General features: G+C 40.4%; 1 protein-coding gene across 3 annotated transcripts in view; it reads left to right on the forward strand.

Annotated features, from left to right (window-relative positions):
* The window catches only part of DVL1 (dishevelled segment polarity protein 1), a 96987-nt gene that overhangs the window by 35901 nt on the left and 45100 nt on the right, over positions 1–15986 (forward strand). For all 3 annotated transcript variants that reach the window (XM_075772940.1, XM_075772938.1, XM_075772939.1), the window contains exon 2: positions 2034–2103. In XM_075772940.1, the coding sequence (XP_075629055.1) occupies positions 2034–2103 (70 nt within the window). The remainder of the gene's footprint in view (positions 1–2033; positions 2104–15986) is intronic.

Here is a 15986-nt window from a genome sequence, read left to right on the forward strand (position 1 = left end):
ATAAGAGACTAAAATGGATTGAAATGCCCTGCAAGCTTGCTGTGCTGTGTGGGAGCGTTTCTGTACGTGAGGCTGCCTGAAACGGGAGTTTGACAAGTCCTGCATTTGAATGCTTGCATTTCAGCCCTGCTTCAGCCCTTGCTTGTAGGATTAGAAGAATCCATAAGAATCTTGCTACAAGGAAGGCGGCAGTAGCATTTGAAGAGAGGTTTGCACAGGGCTTCAGGTTTCAATAATTGCTGTAGAGGGGGTGTGGTGTAGTGTGGGATTCCCTATGCTGCCCTGCCTGGGGCTGCCTTGCTTCTGCCAGATGATGGGTTTAGAGTTTGCTCCAATTTGCAGATTGAAAAAAAAAAAAAAAAAAAAAAAGGCTTTGATAGGAAGCTTGTCCTTAAGGCCTGCTTTCCAGGCAGAAGTGATTCATGTCCTATTGGGGGAGTGAAGGGATGAGAGGGGAGTCCTGTATAATGGTGACTCTGTGGGCTCCTGTTTTGAAGAGTGATGTTTTTCTTACCCTTTGTCAGAGAAACCAAATGGAGAGTTAACTGTCCTGCATTTCATCTCTATCTCCTTACTAGAGAGAACCAGACCAAAGTGTTGTAATAGATAGCATGGACCATTTCTGTTCTGTTTTGTGCGTCATCGTCAACAAGAGAGAATCCATCATAGCACTCATTCAGAACTGCATCATCTTACACTGGAACTACTGAACTCTTAACAATGAAGCAGCCCAGCTGTTTTATCAAATCCTGTAGTCAGGATTTCAGAATTAGCAGAGTTCTGATTTTAAATAAAGTAATAAAGCACAGGTTGAAAACTGAAGCACCACTCAGGCCGGTTTCTGAAATGGTGATGCTTTTAAAATTTCTCATTTGATGATCTCTTCAGAAGCCACCAGCAATGCCTACTTCTGTAAAGACAAAAAAACACTTACTGAGAGATCATGGCCTTGTATAAATGAGGGAGGTTTGTTAAGGAAGCTGATATAAATGCAGGGTTTTCTTAATCTTTGCTGCTTTAAATTGGAACTCTCCAGCTTAAAGCAGCAGTCCTAAAAACCACGGTTTAAAGTGCCCTGCTGAAAGATGACATTTGTAATGGGTTTGTAGAGTTAGAAGCTGGCTCACTGGGGGCTTGTTGTGAATTAACTAATTACTCCCAGTAGTACTGAACCACTAGTTGGTTTTGAACCTGCTCTTCTCATCTGGATGAATCCAAAGTAAGTGACTCTAGTGTAGTCAAGAGTGCCATTGTTTCCAGATCCTGGATGGGGTTTAGAGAGGCCTTCTAGAGTGTGGTTAGCTGTGCAGCCTACTTGGTCCAGGAGTTACCGGAGAACTGGAGGCTCGCTTTGCCTCCAGCAGACCTGATAAAGATCTTGCTGACTTAAAATGTGATTACTTGACTTTCCAAGAGGATGAACGAGCACTGAATTTTTTGAAGAATTCAGAATATCTTTTTGTAACTGTAAATATATATATGTGGTTATGACTGGTTGGTTAGAAGAACAGAAACATCTGAAGTAACTTCAGTTGCTGCTGAATTGGAAACTTGGAATTAAGTCTAATGAAATGGGAGCATTTCTGTTTTCACAGTATTTGTGTCATTTATTTTTGGCTATGACCAAACTTAAACTGTTGAAACAAGTGCCGACAGAGTGGCCTTAGCTTGTGATCTGTGATCTCTGACACAGAGACTGCACAGCACAGTGGGATTTTAATCACCGTCAGATCTTTAAAAATTGTGGTGAGATGGTAGACTCCAAAGTGGGAAAAATGCTTGTAATTAGTTTTGTTCCTACCAATTTGGGATGGTTGTCTGGAAAGGTACTATTCTACTCTTTATTTTTACTTGCTTCCTTTGTTCTACTAGTCACATATTCTTTAAACATAGAAGAGTTGCTGATACCAACATTTTAGTAAAACTTTGTATTTTTTCTGGACCATTTAAGAAAACCACTGTCCCTTCTGATCTGATGTAATTTCAAACTCTTGATTTTCTTCCTATTCTTTTTTTTTTTTTTTTCCCCCCAGGGTGGTAAAGGAGGAGATCTCGGACGACAATGCAAAGTTACCTTGCTTCAATGGAAGAGTGGTGTCCTGGGTATGTTGGCTCATGTATCTGTATGCATACGTTGTTCGGTAACAGTGGGCATGGTAGCAGGGTGGTTGGTACATGGATCCTGAGTTTTAGAAGCATCTTGAATTTCAAATTACATGGAAGCAAAGGCTTAGTTTTTCGTTATATCTGTCACATCCTGCTATTAAGTAATCTATTTTAAAAACTGGAGTGAAGTCCACAAAGGTGTGCAGGGCTGAAAAGGTAGTTTAAACACGAAACCTTTAATGTTAGTAACATGTTGTGTTGTGTTTTCCTTCCCACTGTTGTCTCTCTTCCTCGCCTCCTAAATATTACTCAATTTGATGGAGGGCTCTGAAATAAAGGTGTAAAACCTCACAAAATAAGGCTAGACTTCTGAAAACACTTACTTGCTTACTTTTTGTTGAAACCAGTAAGGGCTAAGTTCTAATCCTTGTTTAAAAAAATATATATATATTGTCCCACAACATAAGGTTAAATGTAACAGCTAGCTTGCTGTCCATGATACACAGTTAATACTCAAGAATTCTGTTGAATCATTGAGTTTTAATACTGTCACTAAAGAGCCAAAAGAACTTCTTCAAAACCAGCTAAACATGATATTCTAGGGGATTTTGGTTATGTTATGTAAATTTCAACTTATCAGTATTGTGGTAGTGCCTGGAAGGTTTAAATCTCTGAGCTAAACATTGTGCATGCATTCAGTAAAAAGACACAAAAATTTATAGCCTTGGAAAAATAAGCAGAGCAGAGGAATTTGGGCTGTAAGTAATTTGTCCAGTTATAGAGGAATTCACTAATCCAGCTGTTCATCCCAGTTACTGTGCTGCTCAGCAGATCGCATCTCCCTTATTCTTTCTCATCTGTTTTTAATATGTTAATTTCTCCAAAATGCCATGATATTTGTTTGTCACCTAACTGTAGTTATTAATTACTATCTCGTAAGTGTTACACAGCCCTTCAGGTTGCTTCCTATTTAACGAACAGGTGACCTGCACTCCTTGCTGAGCAGAGTGCTGAAGAGCTGCATACAATCTGTGCTGTTACTATTATAGTTGGTCGCTTCTCCACATGCCTAGTTCTTTAGCCACATTATGATCTACCTAATGGAGATGCAATAAAAATCTGTTGCTCCCTAGGGTTGCTGTGTGAAACATAGTAATTCTCACCTTCAGATTATGTTTGGGGCACAGATAAACATGCAGATAAATTTGGTGTTTGGCCATTTCATGAATGTATTTCTCCACTTGGGGATAGGAGGTTTATCACTGTCAAGGTTGATTAAAGTGGTTGTGCACCTTTAGGCAGCAAAGAGGGCATTAGTATTTTAGATTTTAACACCAAAAACCGCATTTGGGACATAGTCTGTGATTTTTAATATCCTCTTTCAAGCTGGCCTTACAATCTTGGGTATTGGGAACAAAATAGAGGACAAGAAGAATTGTCTGTTTTCCCCAAAACTCAAGTTTGACTTGAGTATGAAATGATTCTTTGTTAAGGGCTTGGCCTCAACAAGTGATGCAAGAAGGGTTAGAAATCTTAGTGCTATGATATGAGAACTCCGCTGAAGTAACTAGAGATGTTGGACAGCCTTTCAGCAATGGATATGTTTGGATATATGCTTGCAGTCTTCCTATTTCTGGTAGGATGAAGCTGAGCAAGAAAGTAGTAGTAGTTAAATAGGTTTACAGGAGTTTTTTCCACCTGCAAAGTTAGGATAAGTGGGGCTACTTGGGATTCTCAGCTGGAATCAGCTGCCATGTCTCCATCTATTTCTCCAGTCCTATCTTGATTTTAGGAGTTGAAGATTTTGCTCACACATTTATAACCAGTACTGCTAAAATATTTCAGTATCCCAGTCAGTGAAGTTATACAGGGTAAGGAAATCTGTGTGGGCCTTGCATATAATCGTGCTAGGTAGCTTAACGTTTCTAAGTCTGGCTTCTTCTAGGTAGGATTATGTGTGCTTTCGCTATAAAATCAGATACTGTATCGATTGCATACCCACACTAGAGTGCACGTGCACATTCTATTATTGTGTAAGGAAAATGCGATGTATCTTTTAAACATCAGTTCGATTGGGAGATTGTTCTTAAGTAATAGTGCCTTGTGGTTCATCAAATACTGCTGGGTTCTAAGCAGCTGAAAATGTTGCTCATGTGAGGCCGAGGGCTGGCAGATGACTTGAGCTCAGCTGTATCATATGATATTAGCACTACTTTCTCCTCTCTTGATTGCTTTCAATTTTAGGCACTCAGACTCTGGCAACTGTGTAGTCCCAACAGGTTCATAGCATTGGGCAAGGAAAGCACATAGCTTTCTAATGCGTGAACTTAAGTTTAGTCCTCTACACACCCAAATATGTACAGAATATTAAGCACTTATTAGATTTTGTATTAAATTGAGGTCTTAAAATTTGGGAGAATGTTCTCCCTTAAGCCTGTACTGTATTAATTAGCTGGTTTGTCACTGGAAAATGCGTTCATAAGGAAAAGCTGCTTTTTTTTTGTAGGACCTTTATACCTTGTTTTTAGCCTTTGTGCTCCAACCTTTTGACTCAGCAGCAATAGCTGGCTAATAATCGGTGTGACTGACTTTCAAAGCTGTTTGTAGAACTTAGCCATGTATTTCCACCCAGCAGTGGGTGTTAGGCAACTAGATACTTTGGTTTGAAAATCAATGAGTGTTTCAAATCAAAGTTATGCTGATACAAATCTGCGCTGCTGGGGAAAGAAATGAACACAACAGGGATCTGTCTACTTGCCTTCACAAAGAAGGGAAGATCCCCATATGTTGTGCTCCATGGAGGAGTAAATTGGTCGTCAAAAGAAATAATAATTTTCTAGAATAAAATCCATGTTTAAACAAATAAAGAAACAAATGTGGTCTTTGAGGCCTGATGGTCCACCTAGAGTGCTGTGGGACAAAGCACAACGTTTTTTCTTAATGAGGTTGTTGTCTTACATCCTTTCTTGTCGGAGAACTGAACATATGATGGTGTTAACTCCTCCAAATCATGGCTGAACATATGTGCTAATGGCCTGTGCTGTGGTATGAGATCCTTTTTTCTTGGAGGGGCTGGAGGTGGCTGAAGGCCTCAATGCTGCTGTATGTGCTGCTTTCAGGATACGCTTGAGCTATGAATGCTGGCAATGCTGGTTTTGTCTTCAGTCCAAGTATTACTGTGGGCTATAGCATGATGTTCTGACAGTATGGGAATAGCTTGTACAAAAAGGGATTTCATGTGTAATTAACAAGCTGAAGAGACCATCCCGAAAGCTTCAGATAAAAAAAGGCTATGAAGATGTCATTTACATTGCCATAGCATGAGAGCAGCATCTGTTTTAAAAGCAAAGGGGTAGAAATGAAAATAGCTCTTACCAGGAGAACAAATTAATCCTGAGAACCCGTTTCCTCCTCCTCGGTATGTAACACTTGCGCTGTATTTGCTCCTCAGTGTCATTCCCTCCGTGTTTCTTCCCTTTTCTCCCATGCTGCTGAACTGATAGATATTAATTCAAACAACAGACTGATATTCGGATTGCCTTCTGTGTCCCTGAACTGGGTCTCCTTCCCAGTGCATTCAGGAGCATGGTGGTGTTTGTTTTTATCTTTGTGGTCTGGTTAAAGCATGTATCTTTTGCATTGGTGATTCAATACACCGATGATTCATTCTGAACCTGTATACACTATTCCAGCTCTTCTGTGCAGCAAAATGTGACTCAGGTTGTTCCAACAAGGGCCAGCGTTCTTGGAGTTTAGGCAAAAACAAACCCCCAACCCCAAACTATTCCACATGAATAAGGATGTGGATTATTTCATTTGCTTTTACATCTCAATTCTTTAACCTCTTCCTCCTTCCCTCTCCCAACCAAAAACCCAAGGGCATTTGATCTCAAGTTGAGAGCTGAATTCTTTTCCCAGCTTCTTAAATACTATGAAATATGGAAATACACGCCTTTTCTGTTTTCCAGCTGAAAAGCAGGAGAATATAAAGAACAGTAAGATCAGACCAAGAATATATACACACACACACACACACGAGTTAAACGTTATGTTTTAATTCTGTGACTGTTACTGTTTTAATTTCAGAGAAACATAACAATTTCTGAAATGCATTTTAAGAATGAATTCAATTCATTGTGATTCCTGTTCCAGTATAGGTTGCTGGCTGCTTTCCAAATGTAGAGGAATGCAGAAACCTTGCTCCAAGGATTTGTACCTTGTTTCAAATCTTCCCACCCATTCCTATTTTTTATATTGCAGTTTTGCTTGGAGGCTGCAACAGAGATCAATGTCTCCACTCCTTTTTTTTTTCTCCTTGTGCCGTCCACTGTACGTGTGCACAGTGGGAGACACGGTTGCTGATCCAGAGACCTCAAACTTGTGTTTTCTTTGTATGTCACAACTATTTGCTTTTTCCACATTATGTGTGGGAACTGAGACACAGAAGATTTTTATGTGGGTTTTTTCTTTCCCTTCAAGGTCATGTAGAAGGTCTTCTGCAGCTGGCAGCAGATATCTCATAGTCTGTTTACTTAATCTTAAAATCTTCCTTCTTTCCAGTTTTTTAAAATGAGTGTACAGGCAAGTCTAAGTTGAAGGTAGCTTTTTAAAAAACGTAACATTTTATTTTCTTGAACCTTTAATGGGGGTCCTAGTGGACAGCAAGTTGACTGTGAGCCAGCAATGGGCCTTTGCAGCGAAGAAGGTCAGCAGCATCCCACACTGCATCAGGAAGAGCATTGCCAGCAGTTTGACATAGGTAATCCCCTCTGGTCAGCACTGGTGAGGACACATCGGAAGTGCAGGGTCAAGTTCTGGGCTCCCCAGAACAAGGGAGACCTGGGCACTCTGGAGCAAGTCCAGCAAAGGGCCTTGGAGATGGTTAAAGGACAGGAGCATCTGACAAGGAGAAGCTGAGCAAGTTTGGGCCTGTTAAACTTTGAGAAGGCTTGGGGAGATCTTACCAATGTGTATCAATACCTGATGGAGGGAGTAAAGAAGATGGAGCCAGACTCTTCTCAGCAGCACTAGCGACAGGACAAGAGACAGTAGGCACAAACAAATAAAGGAAATTCCGCTCAAATGTAAAAAAAAAAACAACCCCTTTTTTACTCTGAGGGTGGTAAACCACAGTTTACCCAGAGACGTGCAATCTTCATGCTTGGAGATATCTAAAAGCTGACTGAACAAGGTCCTTAGCTGACCCTCCTTTGAGCAGGGAGCTTGAACTAGGCAATCTCCAGAGGTCCCTTGCAATGTCAACTATTCTGTAATTCTGTGGAAGGATTCACTGCTTTTTTTGTAGCTTTTCCAATACTTGTGTCATTCTCTTGAATGATAAGACTAAGGCAGTTTCTCGTCTGCCATTAATGGTCAATATGAAGACGAGTTTGGTTTTCCCAAGTCAGAACACAATCCCTCCTTCATTCCTTATGTCTTTAGGAGAAGAATGAGTTCAATTTGCCTTCCTTCCTTAGGTGAAATAACATTACTTCGATCATAAATAGTGAAATAGTTTTTCTTCTTAATACCAACCCAGGAACTTAACACAGAAGAATCAATTCAGTTTGAGTCAGTAGCCAAGTCTCTAATAGTGGGAATGGTGCTATTGCAAAGATCTAAAAGCAAAATTTAGATGCTTAAATTAATTGTTTCAGAGAATTAGTACTACAGAGCCTTTTGTGAGTGCTTTACCAACATAGGCTCTTCACAGACTGCTGCTCAGCAGCAAATGACATGATGCATTATGAACCCATCTATTTCAGCTGAGGCAGAGACATCATAGATTGTTGCAGGTAGTATGGATGGATATATTGCTTTGAAGGACTTAGACTCTTTCCTCCCTTCCCACCCATCAGCTTGTTTCCAAATTTATATGCATATCCCACTAGTTTGGATGTAATTTATAGTTCTCTTCTCAGAAATCATATAGCGCACCTTTTGCAGATGATGTTGACAAGGGCTTCTGTTCCCTCTGCTGAACAATCAGCTGAAACATCTGTGTCTGACCTGCATTACGAATTGCAAATTACTTTTTCCACACTAATACCCATAAAATTGCAGTGCTTATCTGCCTCTATTTGCTGCTAATTACTGGAGGAGTTTTATGTAAATCTTACAGTAAGTTAATTGTTCAGTTTCAAACCCTTTAGTATCTTATTCACTAGAACTTAACAGATAATTGCATACCTATATTTCAAGGCTAGCAAAGTTGGTCTTTACCTTTTGGAAAAACTGTGTTTTGGGCAGGGCTCTTTCCTTTTCTGGTTTTTGGTTTTTTGTTTTTTTTTTTTCATGATGGGCCAGAGATTTCTTTGTCGTCCATGTTATAAAATGTGTATCAGCTGGTAGCAGACAGCTTGGGATTTTTCACAAAACCATCTGTGATGACTGTTGTCCTCACTGTAAATTACTGCAGTGTATATGTGTGTATTTCACATCCACACGACATACTTAAAATTGGAACATTAAGTGTACACAATACAGCTTAGGTGTTTCTTCCCCAGCACTGCCTCTCCTGACTGATGCAGTGGCTACTTTGAAGTTTACAAGATGACTGACATTTAGAAATTTGAGATTTTCATCTTTTTTAATAACATTTGAGTCCTTCTATTTGTCGTAGATAGGAACTTTGATCTTGGTGTCATATGCAGGACTGATTTCCATAGGGGAAAATGTTCAAGGGAGGATCTACAAGTCTTTAGTTGTTGCTTACTTTTGCTGCCCTGGGAACTCGGTGTACAGCTAGATTAGTGTTGAATTAGAATCACTGCTACTAATTAGCTATTTAAACCTACTCCCCATCCCTCCCGTGTCCTGCTTGGTTTTTTTCTTCCGCATCTTAGATCTTATCCTTTTGATTTTGGGGTGGGGTTTGGGGTTTTTTTTTTGGTGGTGGTTTTGGGTTTTTTTCAGGACTAAATAATTTAGGACAGAGGGCTACTACTGACTAGATTCCTTTTCAGTGGTTGACCTTTAGGTTTTTCAACAATATAGAGACTAGCATTAACTGTCTCTATATTGTCTGTCTCTAGCATTAACAGAGTTCTTCATCTAGTAGTTATCACTGTAAATGCATTTACACAAACACATCTGCAAAAAACCAGCTGATACACGTGCCTGTTCTGCTAATACACACACACCCCCCTGACCATAGAGGATACAATTTTTCTCAAGGTATAATTTATTTAGAGCTTTTTGGAACTGCTTACCTGAGTGAAATTATTCATGCATTATTTTTTTTTTCAGGTTCAGGTCCTTACTAGGCAATTTGGAAAAATAGCTCCTGTGGGAGAGAATATGTTACCTTCAGGCTTTTTGTAAAAGCTTAAAATGTTTTTTCTATTCTCTTTGCACGGTCCAGGGACAGCCTCCCAGTGCAAGCTGGGAATGTGGAAAGAATTGGCTGGTGGTTGCTGCCAGATCAGAGCCAGCTGAGTGGCCTCTGCCAGCAGTTTGCACAGAGTCGGTTGGCTGTTATCTGTGTTTTTTAGGAAGGCTTTGCAACATCTGGGAACAATTCCCTGACTGGCTGCTGGGAATGTGCACTATTTCCTATTGGCTGGCAGTGATGTCATAGCCTTGTGTGAGTCTTTCTCTTTTTTTTTTTCTTCTTCTCTGTTATCTGAGTGCCAACAGATAATATTTGTGCTGTTTGTATGTAAGCTTTTTAGACACTGTATTTGCAATTGCAATTAAAATTGTTGGGTAGACCCGTTTAGTCTTCTACCATACAAGGCAACACAGGAGGTTCAGGATTGTTAAATAATCTTCAGCAAAGTACATTGCTGCCTTTCAGCACGTAACTGAAGCAGTGAATGAAAATCCACAGGAATGGATTTTGGTTAATTTCTTACGTTTAACATGAACTGATTTCAGGACCTGTTTCTTCTCTTCACAGATTATATATACCCTCATTCATCTGCTGATAGACTGAATTATCACACAGGAGAAAATAGAGAGCTGTGCATGAAATCTGACCCAAAGTGAAGAGGATATTAACACGATATTGTAATGTAGATCTCTTTCCATCATGTTCAGAGCTTACAAAGAAGGGAGGTGGGATCGCTGAAAACATTCCTAAGCTTTAAGGTACCTGAATGAGTTATTAGGGAAGGTTCTGAGTCCTAGTATAAGAGAATGAAGTTCCTCTAAGGGGCAGCTGGGGCCAGAGTGCCAAGATCTCTCTGAGAAGGAGATGGGGAGGAAGCAAACAGGTTAATGTGAAGGATGGGGGACTTGAAGAAAAAAATGAAAGAATGTGCTGAATGAGGAAGCTTCAAAGCTCTATAATCTTATGATCTTCTCTTTGATAAAGTAATGTTGGGTGGTTCTGGTCTGATATACACAATAATTCTCAAATTAGATTTAATCCAAGTTTGAATTGAAATATACCATCCTGTTTCTAACTGTGATCAGTACCAGGTTGGAGGAAGGGCCCGTAAGGAAATCTTCCTTAGTCATGTGGCAGAAGTACTTGCTGTCAGTTGCAGAAGCATCGTACACTCAACCAAGGTCTTTGCATTGCTGCGATGCACACAGGGACCTGGTTTTAGCTGGGGTGAAGAATGTGTAAGCACTCAGAAAAACAGTCACCAACCTGCTGAAAAAAATCTGGAAGTGTGAGACATGGAAATAGGATTATAGGATTGAAGATCCTTTGTTTTCCTTTCCATTTTTACTCCACATGTTCTCCAAGAGGCAGGTAATCCTGTGTTTAAAGATAATTTGCTGCAAAGTGTCAGTCAGTGAAACTGAATTTGTTTCACAGCTAGCCTGCTATATCATGTCATAAACAAACACCTGAGATGCTTAACAGAACCTGGGAGTAATCCAAGATACTACATTTCATGAAGATACAATATCTTCTCTAAAATGATAGAAGGTGGCACATGATAAAATCACAGATAGAATTGACAATTTTACTTTGAAACCCAGTCTGCATCTTTCTGTCTTTGAACGCTGAAGAAGGTCACTCTTTACCTGGCAGCCAAAGTTGTTCCTTTTAGCCTGTTACAGCTTCTGATTTCCAGGCTATATAAGCTTGATGATGTATTCTCTGAGTATCTATCGTCCATGGTTGGAGCAAACCCCAAACAAATGCACTGTAGTTTTCAGCAGGAAAAAAGGGGGAAGCCTAATCTACCCGGCATAGACAATTTCTTGTTACTAAAATAAACATCATGTTCCTGGTAGGCTTTTGCAGGCTTCCTAGCAGTATGGAGTCCTGTTGCCTTTGACAGAATTCCTGGTGGAATAAAGGGCCTCATCAGTAAGTCCTGTGCAATTGGTCCTTTGGGAACAGCCTTCCTGTGGATAATGGGCTGTGTCTCTGAAGCTTTAACTTGGGATTTGAGATGTCTGTGACTATAGGAAATAATTACTTTCAACTTGGAGATGAACGTGGCTGTTCTGAAGTTGCTGTCAAAAATACAAATTGCTCTTTTGGGGTATTTCTTTAGTTATTGTTATCAGTCCCCTCACCTCTCCCTGAGCTGAGAGAATTACCAAGAGCTGCTGTTGCTCTCAGTAACACTGGGAATTTAAATATTGTAGTTTTCATGCTGGTAGACTAATAAATATTTAGCCAGATGAGAATATGAGAGCAGAGTGTACCAATGTTTGCTTTTTTCCCCTTCCTAGACTGGTTCTTGTTGTCTGGTGTCTTTGGCCATGAATGTTGAACAGACTGATTCCTTGAGCTGGCTTAATGCCTGTGTGAGTTTAAGATGTCTGCGGAGCGCTGAGCGCTATAAAAGGCAGTCCTTGCCATAATGAAGTGAAAAGCATAAGCAAATGTGGTGTAGAGGAGAAAAAGGGAAATCAAGCTACAGAGAGGTGAAGCAATTGATCCAAGGACTCACTGGGGATCAGTAGCAGTAATGGGAAGAAAAGGAGGCTTGATGTTACTGCTTGGCTCTGACTAGGGAGCTTAAGTTTTGCTTGCATTTGAGAGCCCAGCCGTCTTCCTACTACCTGCTCTTCCATCACTTGAATTTGCTTACAACCTGCAGAAGGGACTGGTGTGAAGTTCGCTTTTGTGCCTGTACTAGGGCTTCAGATTGGAAGTCTAGTTGAGGTGAGCAGTGTTGACACAGTGAACTGAACGCTTCTGCAAATGAGTTTCAAGATAACTATTCCTTAGCAGGTGCCTAGCAATGCTGGGTAACCTTCTCTAGCACAGAAGGAAACAGCACGAACAGGCTGCATGTTTTGTTACAGCAGCGTGGAGTAGTTGTACTGTTTGTACTGTCATGAATTGGAAGTGGCTGTGTGGGAATCACTGGGGATATCAGAAGAACGTGAGATTCTTTTCTAGCATGTCAGGGTTGATATGCTTTCTCCATGTCCTGGGAAAGATTTAGTAGTGAGTGTGATGGTAGGACTTCAGTTGAAAAAACAAACAACATTCAGTATTGTGGAATGAACTGAATCAACAGTTACAATAGTTCCACACTTCTTTATTAACTTCCTCCGTGTGCACCACACAGAAGACGTCCACGTTTCACATTGAAATGCAGTCCTTTGGGGTGGAACCCAACAGCTGTTCTACAGCCCGCAGGCATGCTCTTGAACAGCACGCAGTACCAACACCATGCGAGTAAGGAAATGGATTGAAATGCTACTGCCATTCAAAACTGCACAGTGAAATAGAATTATCAGTGCTGGCTTCTGGCCAGGAAGCTGAGGTTAACACTACTTGTCTTGCGGAGACGCAGAAGTCTCTAATGTGGCAGTCCAATAGTGCGTTATCTTCTCTGTTCAATGTGGTATGTTATTGGAGCATTTTATTTCTACCACAGCTTGTCAAGGAAAAGCACACAATTTATCTTAATGCTGATAGGATACTTAATGATTTAGAGTCACTCATTGGAAGAAATGAGGAGCTCATAGCTAGCCTGGCAAAGCAGGAAGCAGCAATTCTGTGTGCCCACACGTGTAGCCAGGGCAGTGACATGTGAATTCTGTCAACAAGTGTACACCCCCATAGAATTCTTCCTTTTCTGCAGTCACCGTTACACCCTCATCAAATTGAAGGCATTTTGCAGGGTGCCTGGAGAGAGGCATGGCTGCTAACTCACTATGAAGCTCCAGCTGAGTCCAGTATGCCATTGTGGTAGGTGTTACACTGCCTTTCTGATCCTTTTGACATTTGGGAAGAACCAGCTAGACAGTGCAATCTTAATGATCTTGCTGCGTGTGCTGTCTTCTACTGCAGATTTTCTTTTCTAGCACAACAAATCCTGGAAACAGGAGATACTGCTAGTATCTTTTCTTGAGTTTGAATATATTTTGAGTTCACTATATCTGGTAGTGACTGGATTCAGGTTTAAAGTGGTATATTTCCTGAATGCAGCTGAAAGATTAGTATGGGTAATTTTTTCAGCTCTCTTCCCTTTATAATGGTAATGGCATAGTCTGAGGCTGTTGTGACTCTAATCCCACTGAAGGTCAGTACAAAGCGGGTACCGAGTGCTTTATCCTTCAGGAAATCACAGCCCAGGGACAATATTCACAAAGGAGTTGCTTTGCTGCAGTGGATTTTGCTTGTGCTCAGCAGCACTCCCAAGATGATCTGCAATCTCGATCGGTACGGTGAGCTTGCCTTCATAATAGGTTCTGCTTGCCAAGACTTCTTCCTCCAGGAGCAGGGAAATCCTAAAGAGCAAATATCCTGAAATATGGAAAGGATTTGTCTTGTTGGCTCCTCTTTCTTTTCGCATCTTTGAGACAGGTGTTGCCATCAGCAGAAAGGCTTAAAGAAGGAACGTGTTTTCCTGCTTTCAAATAGCTGAGGCCAGGCACTTGTTTGCATAGCTTGATACAATTTAGAATGTGAAGAGTGAGGGGATGTATAGATCGTGCCTACACCCAGTGTCTCTTTTTCTTCTTTTTTTTCTTTTTTTCCTCTTTTTATGCCTTGGTTTGATTTTTGTTAGTGAAAGCACTTGCACAGAGATTCCTCAGGGGATGAGCCAGGCTCAGAAACATTCTTGCATCTCCATAATGCCAGCATGCTTTCTAAACATCTCCCATTAACTTCCCCACCTGAAAGAAAGAAACCTTAATTATCAAGTTATTAGGAAAGCTCATGTTATTTTTCCCTTCAGTGTTTCCTCTGTTGCTCTTGCTTTGGTGATAAGAGAGTTTGAATAATGCAGCGGGCTCCATGTGGTGCTGGAGAACTGTTTTGTCTTCAGGCAGTTCCTTTTTGACAGTCTGTGTGTGTTTGCTGTCTCATATTTATGGTATATGCTCTTAGGAGTAATATACTGAACACCAGTCCCCTTCCCTCTCCTTCTCCATCCCATTCTTTTAACAGCTAGCATCTTTCTGATGATTATATTAGAATTACTCCTTGATAAATTAACCGATTATAGTTGGAATCTCTTCTATAGAGCTAGTTCTTGCACAGCTAAAAATAGAGGGAAGGTGAGACCTTGTTGCCTCTTAGTGAAAGGTAATAATCTATGTCATTATTTGAGCATTTATTTAATTGAAGACCTTATATTGTTTAAAGAGACTTGGCAAAGTGATTAGATGTCTCAGGGGATTAGTAATAGGCTATAAAGCTTTTCACTTTTAGGTCACCAGTTCAAGTCTAGCATCTGTAGTGGCCGGTAAGTGTTGTGTGTGCTCAGTGGACTGTTGAAATATATGAATTCTTTTTAGCTTCCTTTCTGATTGGGCCGTTGTTTTTTCCCCATTCTTGCAAAAACATTTGAAATACAGCAAGGGAAGTATGGAACTAGATTAGGATGTGTGAAGTCTGAATTTGCTTTCAGGACTACTGTAGTCTCCGGTGTGATGCTGAGCGAGTTGCTTGATTTTGCGTTGGTTTGTTCTCAGTACAGTGGTGTTGGCAATGCTGCCGCCCTGCCTTTTTCTTCATCTTGTCTGTTTGAATCGCAGGTGGTCCTTGGTGGGGTTTGTCTGCGTAGGGTGCCCAGCTTAATGGGAGACTAATTTTTGTACGGTTATTTAAAATACTAACCAAGTCTTTCGGTTGGTAGAATTCTTGTTTTCATTTTGGACAAAACCTCTCGTGTTGGTCATCTGCCTTCCTGGTTTGAATAGTAGAGGACTGGCATCTCTTTGTCCACTGTTAAGCTTTTTAATAAAGAAATAACCACTTAATCTAGCAGGTGAAGTTGAATTAGAACTGGAACTGCTAATTGGGAATCACCACGTTCTGTTTGCAGAGATAAATTAAAAGGGATCTTAGACCAGTGCACATTGTTTGTTTTTCTATAGTGGTGCTTTACCCAGTGTATAGTTCTTCTACCCTAGGATTTAAGTTGCATTTAGGCATGTTAATTATTTTAATCTCAGTTGTGCAAAATCGGTAGTATCCTGCCTTTCTGGGTTAGGAAACTGAGGCACAAATGCAGATTTTCTTATAAGAGATTTACTGAATCATTGGTAGAGAAAGGACCCACTCTGTCTGGTTCCTGGGTCTACGCTGCAGCCAGGAGCTTTTTCAAGTGCTAGTAAGATTTTTAAAAAAATTAACAGTTTCACCTAGGTGTACAAAAGGATCCTTTAATGCAAAGCATCTCTGTCCTTTTTTTTTCTTTTTTTTTTTTCCTTTCTTTTAAATACAGAAAAGTAGATACTAGCCCAGTAGATAAGTGGACAGAATCAGATCTTAGTTAGATGTAAGGTCCTCTGTCAATCAGGGTGTTAAATGAGCTACAAACCAGGAGGGTGGGGATAGGAAGAGAGACTCATTCTTCTTTCTCTTGTCTATTTATCTGCTGAATAAAGATGACACACTAGGCATACTGAATGGGGATGGTCTGTCTGTCCTGAATTTATTGGAAGTAAAATTGAGTACAGTAAGCCTCTTGTGTGCCATGACCATCCCTGTGATACGTTAT

This window comes from Balearica regulorum, chromosome 21 (genome assembly GCF_011004875.1).
Source record: "Balearica regulorum gibbericeps isolate bBalReg1 chromosome 21, bBalReg1.pri, whole genome shotgun sequence".
Classification (NCBI taxonomy): domain Eukaryota; kingdom Metazoa; phylum Chordata; class Aves; order Gruiformes; family Gruidae; genus Balearica; species Balearica regulorum.